The sequence below is a fragment of the Sminthopsis crassicaudata genome, chromosome 2 (assembly GCF_048593235.1).
Source record: "Sminthopsis crassicaudata isolate SCR6 chromosome 2, ASM4859323v1, whole genome shotgun sequence".
NCBI classification, from domain to species: domain Eukaryota; kingdom Metazoa; phylum Chordata; class Mammalia; order Dasyuromorphia; family Dasyuridae; genus Sminthopsis; species Sminthopsis crassicaudata.
In genome coordinates this window covers 280,495,476-280,513,110 of record NC_133618.1, presented here as the reverse complement: position 1 = coordinate 280,513,110, position 17,635 = coordinate 280,495,476, and the positions used below count along the sequence as shown (strand labels likewise).

The following is a 17,635-nucleotide window of genomic DNA, read 5'->3' as shown; positions in this document are numbered from 1 at the left end:
TATCAGTTGTGACTGGCAAACTTAGCAATATGCTACCTTGTAGTTCCCTCTCATTATACCAGGATAGATTTTTTTTTAATTTTTTTTTTGTATCTTCCAATTTGCCATGAAAAAATGTTATTGAAGAAGAATTTTTACATGACTTATTTGATAATCTGAAGTCCCTTGAGAGAAGAGAGCCTAGAACAATATCTCTAGGGGATATAGGAGATGGGAAATAAGCAGGATCGTGAACATTTTGCAGAAGAAATTGAGAAGGATTGACTTAGGAGAAGGAAGAGAAAGCAATTTCATGAAAACTCAAGAGTAAATAGTTTTCAGGAGGGAGTCTATATTGTTAAATTCTGTGGAGAGGGAAAGAAGGGTAAGTTCCTGAGAAAAAGCTGTTAGATTTGGCAATTAATCTGTGATTAACTCTATAGTGCTGTAAATGGAAAGAACAATAAAAACCTGAAACTAAATTCTGTAATGATAATGATAGCTTTTCTCTGTTGAAGAGATGAAAAAATTGACATTCCCTACTTCATTGAAAAAATCCAGAACCATGGCTTAGGAATATTGCATGTGCTGTCAGATTCAATTGATGTGTTAGTTAATTTTGTTGAATTGCTTTCCTGTTTTTTCCTCTTATTTTTCTAAGATAAGTTATGATTTTTTAAATTGCATTATTTCTTTGCTATTTGGGGTTCAATAACATTTCATTAATAAATATATATAATCTCAGTTATTTTTTTTTTTTTAACCTGGACCTGTGATTTCATTGACATAAGAACTGTTTGTGAAGAAACTCCTTTGAGCAATATTGATCCTTAGCTCTTATGTCACTTGAGAGCCAGAGATGCCTAAGGCCCTGACAGAATTAAATAGCTATTTAGGGTTTACATTACCAGTCTGTATCCAGGGCAGCCCTTAAACTAGGATCTTCCCTTGCCTGATTGTGATCCATTAGATCATTTCATCTCTAATTCCTCAGTCAATTACTTTGTAAAATCCTACATAGTCCTAAATAACTGTGATAATCTTTGACTTTCTCCAATGTCACATTTATCCTTTTTAAAAATTTTCAATCATTTATGAGCAATTCTGTTGTCCAAATTTAAAATGGGTAGCCCTATAAAATTTTATAAAAGTATATTGTGTTCACAGGATCTTCGAAATCAACTCTATGAATCTTATTATTTAAATTTTATTTCTGCTATTTCAAGAAGTAAATTGGAAGATATTGCAAATGCTGCTTTAGCAGCTAGTGCAGTAACACAAGTAGCAAAGGTAAGAATTTCTTGTTTGATTTTTGACATTCTAGATCAAAATTTAAATCTCATATCATATAGCTTTTAATGACCTATATTCAGAATCTGGTCCATTTTTATTGATATGGCTTTGTCCACATTTTCAGCAGTTAGGGACATTCATAAATAACCCTGTCAATACATTTTGCCATGTCTGATAATAATAAAGAAAGCAAACTCTTTCACTTGAGTATAACTGAATAAAGTTAAAAAGAACCTATACTTGCATGATAGATTTTTATTACTCAGAGACTTTGAAAAATTGAAAAAGTCTTTGTCTTGGGCTGTTGCTTTTATTTTTTTTTTTTCTGCTTAGCATGAATAAGAAGCTTCTTACTATTTTAATCATCCACTGTGTTGATGTTTGTTTTATATCAAATTACTATAGTTTAAGAACTCTTTAATCATGGGAAAATTATAGAGAACCCATATCTTCAAATGGCTTATAGCATCAGTGGGTATGTGAGAAAAGGCAAATCTCTTAAAACTCTAAGCCTCTGTTTTCTCATCTATAAAATGGAGATAATTATTGCCGTTCCTATCTTACAGGGCTTTTGTGAAGAAAATCAGGTATAAAAATATGTATTATATAAAATGTGGTGTTATATTGTCTTTTGAAAGGAAAAAAAAATGATGAGTAGAGCAGTCTTAAAGACAAATGCAGTACATTGTAGTACTTGTTAAATACTTGTAATAATAACTGGCATGTAGCATTTTGAGATTTGCATAGTGCTTTATATTCATCATTCTCATTTGACCCTTACACTCCTGTATAGGTACTTCTCTTCTTTCCTCTCCCCTCTTTAGGGATATGAGATGGTTGCTGTCTCCTCTGGCCTTGCTCCTCAGATCCTCACTCAGATATTTTCAGCATCTGTAGCTAGGTACAGTGGACAGCCTGTACCAATAGCATGGAACCTTCAGCTTGAGGGATGACAGGAGTACAAAACCAGAGTATAGAAGGCAGCTTAAAAATAAATCTGGGGGATAAAACTAATAACTGATAATCTATGGATAAAGGAAAAGTTCATGACTGAACAAGTTTAGAGTGTCACAATAAAATACACAGTTTTGGTTACATAAAATTAAGTTTTTGTACAAACATTTAACATGGTTAAAATTAATGGGGAAACAAGTAAATGGGAAAAAGTCTTAGCAGCACATTTTTCAGAAAAATGTCTCAAATTCAGTATATAAGGAACTGATTCAAATGCAAACAGCCATATGTATAAGCCACTTCACTAGATAAATAGTCAAAGGATATATGAATGGGCAGTTTTCAAAGAAAAAAATTCAAGCTATCAATAACACATAAAAATGCTTTAAATCACCAATATTAGAAAAATGCAAATTAAAGCAATTTGAGGATTTTATTTTGAACCTATTATATTGTCAAAAAGAGAGGAAAATCACAAATATTAGAGACTAAGGGATAACAAGCATATTAGTGCATTCTTGGTGAAACAATGAATTGGTTCAGTCATTTTGCAAAGCATTTTGGAACATTGTCTCTAAAGTTATAGACCCTTTGACTTAACCTTAGTACTGTACAGACTGTATCTCTAAAGAAATCAAAGAAAGAGAAATAGAACCTATATGTGTGTGTGTGGGTGGGTGTATTCTGTTCCCTGATAGCCAAAAATTGGAAGATTGATATGGTACTTATCAAGGAATGGCTAAACAAATTAAGGTATATAAATCTAATGGAATATTACTGTGACATAAGAAATGTCAGGATGAATTTCAGAGTAAACTGGGAAGGCCTGTACAAACTAATGTAGAGAGAAGTGAACAGAACAATTTATACATTGAAATTATAGAGAAAACTGTGAAAAGCTTTAGAATTCTGATCAAAACAACAATAAACATGAGTCCTGAAGATTGCACATGAAACAAGCCACTTTCCTCCTGTTACAGAGATGATGAACTTAAAATGCATAAGGACACATGTTTTCCTATATGGCTATTGTGGGAATTGATTTTGCTCCGAATTATGCATGAATATTTATGACAAGCTTTGTGGGGATGTAGTGAAGGGGGTGTAGAAGTGGTTGTAGAGGGGTAGGACTGAGATGGACTATATGTGTATTATTAGTTAATGTACAAAAAAGAAGATAGACTTTAATAATATTTTAACCAAAATACATTTTAGCCACCTATATACAAAGAAGATACTCACTAGAGGGAACACTAAAGAAAATTTTCTTGCCAAATGCCTTTTTTTTTTTTTAATTTGGTTAACTATTGAATTAGAGTAAAACGTGAGGAAATAGAAACTTTTTATTGAGAGAAAACAGAGAAGTTCCTAATAGAGAAAATTGAAAATGGAGTGCAGAAATTTAAAATTATGAAATCTGGACTATATTTCTTTAGAACAATAATCTCTGTAGATTGAATTCTAGTGAATGGAATTTCTTTGAAAAAATGGAAGAGCTGCTGTTTTATTCCACCCTATAAAATCCAGCATACCCTCCTTTTATTCTAAAGATAAATTGAATTTACCTTTGGTAGAGGTAGGCAGAATTGATAATAGCATCTTCTCTTTAATTTTCTCTCTCTGGACCCCTGGAGATCTTAGAGCATCATCCTTGCTATTAAAGCAACACTCAGAAGAAGGAGGAAACTCCATGATCTGTTTCTACTTCTTTAAAGAGTTAACTACAGAGTATTTCAAAGGAACTGTAAAACATTTTTCAAAATCATTTAATATAAGGTCCTACAGAAATGCTATTTTTTTTTTTTGTCAAGCTCTGTAAGTAAGAATGTTTTTTTAATTCATTTTTAGGAAATCCAAAGTAAAGTACAATTCGATCAAATATGCAATTAATTCCATATTTCTGCTTTTTCATGTAAGATATTGATGAAGGAATTTTTTTTAAAAATGTATTTCAGCCTTATTTTTACAATTGGAAGGAATTTCTCCATTTAAAATGTAATTAGTTGGATTAGATTTGTATAGTAAGTCATTTTTAAAAATTGTCTTAAAGCTTGTGATGGAAGTGGTCTGGCCCTACCTGATGATTCTTACCAACTAGAGTTCTGAAAAGTTGGCAGATTTCAGAAATTGAATTTTTTCCTGACTGAGAGAATTCTTTTTTTGCTCTAAATCCAATGCATGCAGTACCGTTTTAAAAAATTATTATATACAGTCTCTCTACCATCTAATTTGCCAAAATTCCAATTTGTTAACATATTCTACAATTTATATTTTTTTCTACTCTGTCATTACCAAGAAAAACTACCTTGGAACAAAAAACATCTCAGTTATTACTATTTGATGGAGGCATTTTATATGTTTTCATCTCTACTTTCAGCCTCTCCACACGTTGCCTAGAATATAGGCAACTAGTTAGTGTAGTGATCTGGAGTGAAGAAGACTTGAATTCATCTCCTGCTATAGACACTTAATAGCTCTGTAATGCTGGACAAGTGACAACTTCATTCTAACCTCATTTTTCATTTTTGTAAAATAAGGAAAGTATATTGCTCACAAGGTTGTCAGAAGATTCAAATGGAGATATATATTTGAAAAAGATTTTATGAATGCTAGCTGTTATCCTAGAACAAATTATAGTCTTATGAGAATTAAATTTTATTAAGTGTTGCTTGAACACTTAATTTGATAGGATCTGGAAATGTTTTACAGTCTTATTTTAATTTGTTTTTACTAGGTTTTTATTAACTTAATTACTCATTTGTAAGTCATCTTTTTATTTTAACTTAAATTGTAATTAGTTCTGTCTTATGCAGCCTATCTATTAATCCTGTGGATAAAATTTTTAAAAAATTTATTGAGATTGTAGCCAGCAGAGTAAGAAATGTTATTAACAATAAAAAGCTTAATAGTACTGCAGTGCTTTAAAAGTTAAATTTTCCTTAGAAAACCAGATGTCTGTTTGTCATTTTGATTCCATTTTTAGAGCAATATGTTAAACTTTAATTCCAAGTATTTATATTATTTAGATGTGCTTTTGGATAAGCCAGTTGTTAATTTCTTGGGCACAAACAGGTTTGATTGATTATTTTATTTTTACAAACATAATTTTGAAAATTAGATTATTTTTGTCTACATATTATGAGGATTTGGGGGAGACATTTTATTACAAAAAGAAAAATTTGTACTTATCAAGTATTTGGTGACTATAGTCTCAGGGGGAAAGCACTATATAATTATGTATTTTTGGAAAGGTTAAAAGAAATTCAGCCTTTTATAGGTATTGTCCCCATAGTACATGGGGTTAATGCCCTTTCTTGTCATAAATAATATTTAATTTTTTTCAAATCTTTAATGCTATCTCAGTTTTTTATGAACCAAATGTAAGTGTAATAGAATAACAAGCAAATTAGGAAGCAGGTCAATCAATAAATTCTTATTATTTAGTATTGTGCTTAACTAAGCCCTGGTTGTATGAAGAAAGGGTAGTTAGGTAGTGCACTGGATAGCGTGCTAGGCCTGGAGTTGACTCATTTTTTTGAGTTCAAATCTGACTTCAGACATTTATCAGCCTTGTGATTCTGGACAAGCCACTTAACCCTGTTTGCTTTAGTTTCCTCATCTTTAAAATGGGCTGGAGAAAGAAATGCACATCACTCTAGTATCATTGCTAAGAAAACTGCAAATGAGGTCATGGAGCTGGACAGGACTGAAAATGACTAAACAAAATCTGAAGATAAACAAAAACATGGTCCCTATCCTCAAGTTGCTCAGACTCTAATGGAGGAAATACAAAATCCAAAATAACTAGATGTATGCAAGATAATTACAATATAAATAAAAGATAATCCCAGAAGGGAAAGGGGAGGGTGGACTGGAAAGAACTTTTCATTTAACAAATAATTGAAGTGATTCTTTTGTACAAAGAATTTGAATCATTCTTCTTACTTCCCTCTACTATTAATACTTTCTCTTCCTTTTATTCAGAAGAGCCCCCTGCCTTTCTAGTTTTTATAGACTTATACTTGAAATTTTCTACCTTATTAAAAAGGTGTGTTGCTCTAAAATTTCCTTTAAAAATAGCCTTCAAATTTCCACCAAGTCCCTTCTTAATGGCTTTATTTGAAGGGGGGGAAAAAGGGTAAATGATAGTTTAACTTGAATTCCATTAATACATTTTAGACATTTATTTTGGAATTTCTAGTTGGTATTTTTTTAATAGTGTGCATTTATCCCAAATTTATATTATAGAGCATTTTTAATTTCTAAACTTCTCAGAGGAGACAAAGTTGTCAAAACAGTTTTAAGTTTAAATAGTATAGAATGGATATCCTTGTTAGGCAAATTTTATATTTTTTTAATTATCCAGATATTTTTACTTCACTCCTACTAAATTAAGTAATAGGTTGGTAGTATGATTATTAGTCCTAGTTAATTTTTTTTTTTTTTTGCTCAGTAAGTTTTATCAAATTGTATTTACCTTGACTAGAACCAAGTTTTAATAATTTTTTCAAAGATGTTCCCTTTTTTTTCACCCTAGGTTTTTGATCAGTATCTCAATTTTATTACTTTGGAAGATGATATGTTTGTCCTATGCAATCAAAATAAGGAGCTTGTCTCTTATCGTGGTATGTAAAATTACAGTTTTTTATCTATGTACAAGTACATAAATTTAAAAGTTTTCTTTTAAAAGTGTATGATTGACTATGATAGTAATTTTTTTTTTTTTTAATGTAGAGACTGTTTGGTACTTTAAGACTAGAATTGTCATAGATTTTTTAATGTAAAGTCATTTAGTAGTACCAAAGTACTTGGTTTTCAGCAACCTTGTGAATATTAAGATCAAAAAGCATTTATTTAGTGCCTCTGTACTGTTATGTTAGATTTTATATAGATTTCAAGTTATAATTTCTTTAACATACACACTCAATGTGAGTATAGAAATCTGTCTTACCCTGTGGGAAAGTAGAAGGGGAAGGGGAGAGGGTGATAGAAGAGAGGGCATATTGAGGGAGGAGGTAGTCAGTAGCAAAACACTTTTGAGGAGGGGTCAGAGTGAAAGGAGAGAGAGAATAGAATAAATGGGAGGAAATAGTTAACAATAATAATTGGGAAAAGAATTTTGATCTTGATAAAGCCCTGATTTCTCCAATGCATAGGGAAGTTTATTTTTTAAAAAAAGACTCATTCTCCAATTGATAAAGGATCAAAAGATTTAAGTTATGCCTAAAGTGCTATAAAATCATATAAAGCATATCCTTTGACCTAACAATATCACTGCTAGACATGAATCCCCCAAAAAAGATTGTTTTATATAAAAATTTGTATAGCAGCTCTTTTCTCAGAGCAATGAATTGGACATTGAAGGGATGGCCATCAATTAGGGAATGGCTGAATAAATTATATATGATTATGGGTGGAATATCATTTTTATTTTTCTTTTTTTTCTTTTATTAATTTTATAATTATACATTTTTTGACTATATATGCATGAGTAATTATTTTATAACATTATCCCTTGTATTCATTTTTTCAGATTTTCCCCTCCTCTCTATTCCCTCCCCTAGATGACAGGCAATCTCATACATTTTACATGTGTTACAGTATAACCTAGATACAATATATGTGTGTAAATCCAATTTTCTTGTTGCACGTTAAGTATTGGATTCCGAAGGTATAAGTAACCTAGGTAGATAGACAGTAGTGCTAATATTTTACATTCAATTCCCAGGGTTCCTTCTCTGGGTGTAGTTGTTTCTGTCCATCATTGATCAGCTAGAAGTGAGTTGGATCTTCTTTATGTTGAAGATATCCACTTCCATCAGAATACATCTTCATACAGTATTGTTGTTGAAGTGTATAGTGATCTTCTGGTTCTGCTCATTTCACTCAGCATCAGTTCATAGTCTCTCCAAGCCTCTCTGTATTCATCTTGCTGGTCATTTCCTCCAGAACAATAATGGAATATCATTTTTCTGTGGGAGAAGATGAGCAGGATTCTCTTAAAAAATAACCTGGAAAGTTCTCCATGAACTCAAGCAAAGTGAAATGTACAAAATAATAGCAATGTTGTGAGATGATCAGCTGTGAATAACTCTGCTGTACTCAGCAATACAATTTAAAAAATGCAGTCTATGCTAAAAGAAAGAATTGATTCTGTCTAAATACAGACTAAAACATACTTTTTTTTTTTAACTTTATTTTTCTTGAGGATTTATATGGGGGGGGGAATCTATGACAGTATGACTTTTATAGAAATGTTTTGCATAACTGCACATGTCCCTTCTTAATGAGAGAAGGGAGAGAATCTGAAACTCAAAGTTTTTTGTTTGTTTATTTGTTTTTTTTTAATTAAAGCTTTTTTATTTTCAAACCATATGCATGGATAATTTTTCAATATTGACCTTCCAAAACCTTGTATTCCAAAATTTTTCTCCCCTTACCCCAATTCCTCCTCTAGATGGCAAATTATCCAATATATGTTAAGCATGTTAAAAATATATGTGTTAAATTCAATATACATATACATATTTATACAATTATCATGCTGCACAAGAAAAATCAGATCAAAAAGGAAAAAAACATGAGAAAAAAAACAAAATGCAAACAAACAACATCAAAAAGTGAAAATGCTATGTTGTGATCCACACTCAATTCCCATCGTCTTCTCTCTGGTGCAGATGGCTTTCTTTATTAAAAGATCATTGGAACTGGTCTGAATCACCTCATTGTTGAAAAGAGCCACCTTCTGCTCACTTCACTTAGCATCAGTTCTTGTAAATCTCTTTAGGCCTTTCTGAAATCATCCTGCTGATCATTTCTTTAGAATAATAATATTCTATAATATTCTTATACCATAAGTTGTTCTCCATTCTCCAATTGATGGGTATCCACTCAGTTTCCAGTTCCTTGCCACTACAAAAAGGGATGGTACAAACGTTTTTGCACATGTAGATTCGTTTCCCTTTTTTGTGATCTCTTTGGAATATAAGCTTGCACAGTTTGGTAGCCCTTTGGGCATAGTGGAACTCAAAGTTTTAAAAACAAGTATAAAGATTTGTTCTATATATAATTGGAGAAAATAAAAATATGAAACACCAAAAGAAAATGGACATAATAATGATATCTACTTCCCAAGGTTGCTATGAGGATAAATAAGATATTTGTAAAATGCTTTGCAAATCTTAAAATATTATCTAAAAAGCTATCATTTCTTAAAAAATGGGCTACTTAGCAGGTATTAAATGATTTCTAGAGTTAATAACAAAATAATTCCCATTCTTTGAAAATACAATTACAAGTTGTGGTGTAAAGTCATTTCACTTTAAGTTACATATATGGGATAGTACAGTTTAGTACACTAATTCATCATTTTAATAAGCAGTCATTTTTGGGCTAGAGTTAACTTAGAACTGTTATTTTAGTTTAATTGGTCTCTGGTTTTTTCACTGTCAGATGTGTTTTGAAATGAAATAAGTGAAAAAATAGTTTACAAGTTTAGTTTTATACCTCCTCCTCCAAGCTTTGATTTTTCACTTGTTAGGAGATCCTAGGGAAGAATTTACTTTACTTACATAGACTGATCCTTTTTTGCAATTAATAATAGCCTTAGTTGTTTGGAGCTAACAGGAATGAAGTGACTTGCACCAGCAGTATTTCACAGAGGCAGAATTTGAAGCCATGTCTTCCTGAGCTCCAAGGTCATGTATAGTTTTACTAATAGTTACTGTGGTACTTTTATTATTATTATTTTTTAACCATTCATATCAACTTGTTTGCTTAGAATAGATAGTGGATAAATGGAGAGTGTTTCAATCTTGGCATATGCAAGTAATTAGTTATCTATTATCATGTTATCTGTATCACATTCTAGTTCCTAAATAAGTATTCTTGAAAATTTTCAAGATTATTTTTGTTGTTGCTTAAAATCTAGTAATTTTTGAGTACTCGAGTATATTTCTTATAGTAAGCTTTTAAATTTTTTTTTGATCAGAAATAATAGGGTGTTTTGAAAACTGTTTGGGGACTCAGCAAGTTGTTTTGTTGAAATTTTGCTTTCTATGTACTAAAGAGAGAGTTCATCTATTCTTTAATAGTACTGTAAAGGCTTTGGCACTCTAGTTTTGAATCACATATTCCACTAATATTTCTGGCTTTGCCATATTCTGAACATGATTTCTTAAACTTTTTTGTGTCATGAACCCTTTGCTAGTCTGATGAAGCCAGAGCTTTTAAATACATAATACACAAGACTACAAAGGTAACCAAGTATGTTGAGATACAGTCATCAAAAAATATAAAGTTATTAACCAAAAAAAGGTCACAGACCTTAGGTTAATAATCCCTGCTCAATATCTTTCTGTCTTAGGAGACAGTTTCATAAATTTCTGTGGTGGAAAAACATGGTAGCTAACTTTCTGGTAAAAAGTCTTTTCTTAACTTGATAAGATGGGCCCTCAGAATACAATCAGTTCCAGAACCTCTATGAGAAATTGCCTTGTCAATAGCACCTGCCAGCATTTATATTCAGTTAGTGTAGCCTTCAACAACTTAAGCTAACCTCCTCACTGTGCTGTAACATTGGAGAGGTGTTAGTGAGTCTCCCTGTCAGGTTGGAATATTGTTTTCTGCTCAACTCATATTTGAGTGAGTGATCTCTTTTTCTGAGATATATATTACAGTGATTTGTGGTAATATCCTATATCCAATGTAGGGTCTGAGCTCCACAAGGACAGAAACTGTGAAAAATATTTTATTTAATCTTATTTCCCAGTTTTAGCGTATTGCTCTCTATATAGGCATTTATAAATATTGTCAAAATTGAAGTTTTAGATAAAGTTTGTTTTTTAAATTCTGAGATTTTTAATTGAGTTACATATGGTAAAACTATTTGTGAACTGTGAAGTGACTTTTATTAATCACTTTTAGCACTAATTCCTATTCCTGATATTTGAAATATAGAATTTATTAATGAAATTTAAATTTGGCCATCCTACTTGTTATTTTTAAAATGTAATAAATAGTTTTGGGAATGCTATGGAACTACTTGAGCAGTTGTTGATAAATTAATGGATTTGATGTAAACGTATATTTTTGCTACCTTTTTCCTTTCATCAATTTTATTTTAGCCATTAATAGGCCAGATATTACGGACACAGAAATGGAAACCATTATGGACACTATTGTTGATAGCCTCTTTTGCTTTTTTGTTACACTTGGTAAGTTTTAAAGTTTTATTCCTTTATGTAAAGAAAGTTTAATTTAAAATTTATGTGCTATTCATTATATAATTGACTGAAAGATAAAGAGAATACAAGATACTTGTTGCCAACTATAAAAAAAAAAAGTGTTTGATAGGCAGATGTAAACAACTGATGTATAGATGGTAGACATCTTATTGCAGGAAAAGTTTTTCAAACAACTGATTGAAAAACTTTCCTGCAATAAGATGAATACTATCTATACATCTCAAAATTCTATGAGATGTAACAACTGAGAGAATGCTATTTGTTTACCCTCTAATCATTAATATTAGGTGAAACACAAAATAGGTTGATACATCTGTGCCATAGGAAACGTAACTTGGAGTTGTTTTTTGAACAGGTATTTCCTCTCAATTTTTAGATTTCCTGAAAGTTCCTGCTTGTTGATGACATTGTTCCAATTGTATCACGTCCAATTGTATCACATTGAGAACAGACTGAATTCATTCCATAACCACTCAAAAAAATTTAGCTTAACAAACCTTGCAACAACCACTTATATGAAAGAGCAATCAATCAATAAGCATTTATTAAATGTCAAGTGTATGCTAGGGCCTTGGGATATAAAAAAAAAAAAAAAAAAAAAAAAAAAAAAGAACAGTACTTGACTCCGAAGGACTTAAATAAATTGAAGAACACAATGGAATTATATGCTAGTCAACCAGATTATGATATGCAATTGAGTCAATAGTTTATAATGTTTGTCCATTGATATCTAGATGGACAGAGGCAAGGGGACAATAATGAATTGGGCTCACAATTGGGAAATGGGGAAAGTGGGCTGATGTGCCTTTGGAAAATTACTAAATTCTTGTAATGACCTGAAACTTCTTCCTGAAACAGAGGCCTATCTTAATACCAGTATTCTTTTGTTAGTGGTGTATGGCTCTGAAAAATGGATTGCTACAGGCTCTGAATAATTGAAAATGAGTATGATCCAAAGGCAATGGAAGATATACATAAATGTGCTGCCCTATACCTAGCCAGTTATGAATAAGGAGTGGAGTAAAGGATGTCCTCAAATAAGTCTGTGACCAAAAAAAAGATGCTGTGGTCCACTAAGATGGCCTTTTTGCTGCAGTGGCATCCTTCCCATTTCAAGACAAAGTGAGAAACGTGAATATCTTGGTGAATTGAACTTTATGGGAGGGCATGGGGAAGATGCCTACAGTGTGAAAAGGCATGAATGGGTTATCTTCTGTATTGTTACATCAATTAAATTATATTTGAATTAGTTAGCATTGAAGTGTTACATAAATGTTAACTTATTATTTAATAATTTAATCTACAACAATTTGGCATGATAAGACAATTCCTTTATTTCTGCCTTACTGTTTGGATCTCTAGTTTATTTAGATATTTATGCAAACTTATCTGTCTGTAGAGAATGCCTTATATGTAAACTTTTAAATAATTAACTGACTGATAATTTTTGGTAATTATCAACTCATTAAGTGAACAGAATCCTTGTTATTGTCCCAAAGTGCACATACTATGATAAATGTAACTTCCAATATTTTCTTGAAGCAAATGATTGATTGGTAGTTTTCTGTATTGAACTACATTGAACTTTTGAAGTTTGGGGAGAAATATGTAGATCAAAAAAATCATAGGATTAAGAGGGAATCTTAGATATTCTTTATTTTAAAGGTAAATAAACAGTACTCCATGAGTGACTTTACAAGTCCATATAATCAGTCTACTCACCCTATTGCATGTCAGATATTGTGTCAAGTTCTGGGAATACATGGATAAAAGTGAGAGTCCCTGCTTTCAATAGTCTACATTTTGTGAAGGGAAATGTGTATCTGTATACGTAGAAGACAAATATGAGAATGGAAGGTGCTAACAACTTGAGGGAACAGAAAAGACTATGTCGAAATCAGCTAAAGTAGGGCTTTGATAAAAATAGGATTTTTGAGAAGGGACTAGATATGAGATATAGTGCAAAAGCCTAGACATGAAAGGTGTAATATGAGAAGGAGAAAGCTGGTTTGATTATAATATAAGATTATATAAGGAGAGTAGTGTATAACAAGCATGAAAAAGCAGGTTATAAATACATCTGAAACTTTTTTAAATATCAAAGAGTGGAGTTTGTACTTGAGTCTAGTGTAGAAAACCAATGAAGTTTATTAAACAAGAATAATTTGTTGAGGCCTGTACTTTAGGAAAATCCATCTGGTAGCTATGTAAAGTATGAATTGAAGTGAAAGAGATTTGAGACAGAGATAAATTGGGAAATTGTTGCAAAAGATTGCAAGGATTCAAACCAGTATGGTGGGTGTGTGAGTTGGGATGGATAGTTGACAGAATCACTGGCAAGTGATTGAATGGGATCAAAGGTTGAAAGAGAATGAAGAATGGAGAATAACTTACCTAAGTTGGGAGCCTCATTTATTAGAAAGATTGCAGTGTTGTTGGAAAAAAATAGGGAAATTGAGAAAGGGGGATTGGGTATGGTCTTTAAAAAAAAAAAAAAAAAAAAAAAAAACTTAAAAAGAAAGATTGTGTAACAAATCAAGCATCTGATATGAAGTCTATTTTAGCCATCTGACTTCCACTCCAAGCTGACTAGAAAATTGTTTCACTAACTTTGCTGATGAGATTAAATCAAATGAACAAAATTAAATGGAAAATGAATTAACTAGTTTCTGTTAAATTGTTAATTCCATAGATTGATTTGCATATTAAGAGAATTTTATTGGAAACCCTGTTTACTATAGAACTTTTTTAAAAATCTGTAATCTAATTTTAAAACACTAATAGCTCCTATTAAGAATTTTATTTGTAATTTTTTAATATTAAGTTTACTTCAGTGGATACATTTAAATATAAACAATAATAATGTTGCTGTTACTTTAAACTAGGTGCTGTTCCTATAATTAGATGTTCAAGAGGAACAGCAGCAGAAATGGTGGCAGTGGTAAGTTTTTCTTAATGATTCATTTCATGAAGAGCATAAATTAAATCTAGTGCTATTTCTTCTCTCCATGCTCAGTCTTTTTGTGCATATTAAAGATATTTGCTTATGAATTGGATACTTAATATTGCTTTTGGCTTATATAGATGTATATAGATTTCCACTTTTATCCTTGTTCTTCATCCATAAATTATTTCAGTCCTTATGTTCGAACCTCCATTAATGTCAGCCCAGATGCTTTACTTATTCCTCTATTTTAACAAAGAATTATATTTGTCTTCATTGGGGTTTTTTTTTGTTTGTTTATTTAAAATAAATGTTTTTGGCCTTAGACACTTACTATGTGAACTTGCACAAATCACTTAAACTTGATTACCTGATACCACTACCATCCCCTCCCCCCAAAAAAGGAGTTTTTTGAAGCATTTTGTTTTTATTTGATAGCCATTTCTTGATATTTCCTACCCCTTTGAATTGGTCTTTGTAAGGAAAAAGAAAAAGTTCAGCCAGTAATAATAATTGTTTATGTAGTGCTTTTTGGTTTGCAAAGCTCTTTACATGTTATCTGACTTGATTTCCACGACAATCTCATGAGATGGGGTACTTGGGGTACTACCCTAATTTACAGATGAGGAAACTAAAGTAAAGAAAGTTAAAGTGATTTGTCTAGGGTCAAAAAGCTAATAAGTGTTTTGAGGTAGAATTTGAATTCAGGTCTTTTTTACTCCAGTTTTCAGTGTTTAGCTATTCACTATATCTCTTGGCTGAATTAAGAAATTTATAAAAGCCCAATCATAAAATTAATGGATCTGTGATAAATAGAAGATGTGGGGGAAATTTTTTTCTTTTTTGGAATGGGATCCTCAGGTACTCTTTGCTGCTTCCATCCACTACAACCCCTAATTTGTTAGCCCTTCTCTTCCATCCTATTCAGCTACACTTTTGAACTATTCTCTCCCCAGCCTCAACCATCATTTCTGCAAATAAGCTGATATCTTTTAAGCTTTAGTAAGACAAAGTCAATTCAGAGAACAGCGTTCAGGTAAAACCAGAAGCTTCTGGAATTTCCATTTGTTCTTTAGGTCTATGTGACTAAAAGAATTGATGGTATCTCATTGTTCTCTCAGGGATAGTCTGAACCAGGGTGTCTGACATGAGAGAGGAGCTTTGGCCTTATTAAATCGATTCCTATCTTAAAGGCTCTTTAGTTAATGATTGCATCTAAAGAACAGAAAAATTTGGCACATTTTACATTAGCAGTAGCATTTTTCTTTCATAGGGAAGTTTGCATGTCTAATACCATTCATGTAATTTTTACCTTCATTTTATGAAAATGTACTTTAAAAATTAATCTCACATTTGATTTTTTTCCAGAAACTAGATAAGAAACTTCGAGAAAACTTAAGAGATGCAAGAAATAGCCTTTTTACAGGTGACACACTTGGGGCTGGTCAGTTCAGGTATTGTATATTCAAAGTTTTTTCATGCTTCTACAAGTATTACCTAGTTACTTTAAAATTTTTCTAATATTTCTACATGGAAAGATCAAATTCATTGTCTTTAAGTTAATCTTGAACTATGAGGATGGAGTCTTGTTGAGTATTTGCCTTTCTTGGTAGAAAGTTTACTTGCATCTATTATCTTCTTCTTTTTTTTTTTTTAGCCGAGGCAATTGGGGTTAAGTGACTTGCCCCCAAGGTCACACAACTAGGAAGTGTTAAGTGTTTGAGGTTGGATTTGAATTCAACTCCTCCTAAATTCAGGGCTGGTGCTCTATCCACTATACTACCTAGCTGCCTCCTAAATCTACTGTCTTTAGAAAGAATGCCTAGTTCTAGTGGTGTGTCTTTGAAGTTTAGAGGTTTTTCTCTGAAGTGGTCCTTTTAACTCGCTTGGTGATGAAAAAAAATCAATAGAAAGCATTTAATGCTGTTGTATGATTTTTTTGGGTAGATTTTCATTTCTAGTAGCAAAGATATAGTATAAAGGAGATTATGAAGTCTAAAGCATTGATTATTTAAACAAGTTTGTCCCTATTAAGATGCTTTTGAGTTATAGATTAGTTAGTTGTATTTCAAGAATGAAGGCTTTGATTAGTCAAATGGTGGAGAGAGTTATATTAAATTATGAATTATGGTTGATTATAAACCACAGTAAAGGAAGGAGCATTGGGATGAAGGTTTAAAAAAATAAAACAGGTAATCTGGTTTGGTTGACTTACAATAGTATAGGGAACAGAACAAATAGCTTTTGGAAATTTTCTCCCTCAACTCTTGAACCTATTTAGTTGAATTGCTGAGAAAAAACTTCTTTCCAGCATCCATTTCATCAGCTTAAACTCCTTCTTGTCTTGCCTATACCTATTGATCCAAATTTGCTCTTTATATAGTAAAGAACTATGATGCTCTTCTAATAACTTGGAGATTACAAAATCATCATATCTTTTTTTTTTTTTTTTAATACACTAGCTGCCTGGAAGGGACGGAGCTCACATCCCATATGGTCCTAATTTCTAATTTTTTTTTTAATTTTTTATTATATATATATTTTTTATAATATTATCCCTTGTATTCATTTTTCCAAATTATCCCCCCCTCCCTCTATTCCCTCCCCCCGATGACAGGCAATCCCATACATTTTACATGTGTCACAATATAGTCTAGGTACAATACATGTGTGTGAATATCATTTTCTTGTTGCACAATAAACATTAGAATCCTAAGGTACATGCAACCTGGGCAGACAGATATTAGTGCTAACAATTTACATTCACTTCCCAGTGTTTCTTCTCTGGGTGTAGCTACCTCTGTTCATCATTGATCAACTGGAAGTGAGTTGGATCTTCTTTATGTTGAGGATTTCCACTTCCATCAGAATACATCCTCATACAGTATTGTTGTTGAAGTGTACAGTGATCTTCTGGTTCTGCTCATTTCACTCAGCATCAGTTGATTTAAGTCTCTCCAGGCCTCTCTGTATTCCTCCTGCTGGTCATTTCTTACAGAGCAATAATATTCCATAACCTTCATATACCACAATTTACCCAACCATTCTCCAACTGATGGACATCCATTCATCTTCCAGTTTCTAGCTACAACAAAAAGAGCTGCCACAAACATTTTGGCACATATATGTCTCTTTCCGCTCTTTAGTATTTCTTTGGGATATAATCCCAGTAGTAGCGCTGCTGGGTCAAAGGGTATGCACAGTTTGATAACTTTTTGGG

The 17,635-nt window shown here is 31.8% G+C and overlaps 1 protein-coding gene across 4 annotated transcripts in view; it reads left to right on the top strand.

Annotated features, from left to right (window-relative positions):
• Nucleotides 1–17,635, top strand: part of SCFD1 (sec1 family domain containing 1) — a 117,582-nt gene that overhangs the window by 11,400 nt on the left and 88,547 nt on the right. For all 4 annotated transcript variants that reach the window (XM_074289583.1, XM_074289585.1, XM_074289586.1 and 1 more), the window contains 5 exons: nucleotides 1,147–1,269; nucleotides 6,764–6,851; nucleotides 11,352–11,441; nucleotides 14,357–14,412; nucleotides 15,784–15,869. In XM_074289583.1, coding sequence (XP_074145684.1) covers nucleotides 1,147–1,269; nucleotides 6,764–6,851; nucleotides 11,352–11,441; nucleotides 14,357–14,412; nucleotides 15,784–15,869 — 443 coding nt within the window. The remainder of the gene's footprint in view (nucleotides 1–1,146; nucleotides 1,270–6,763; nucleotides 6,852–11,351; nucleotides 11,442–14,356; nucleotides 14,413–15,783; nucleotides 15,870–17,635) is intronic.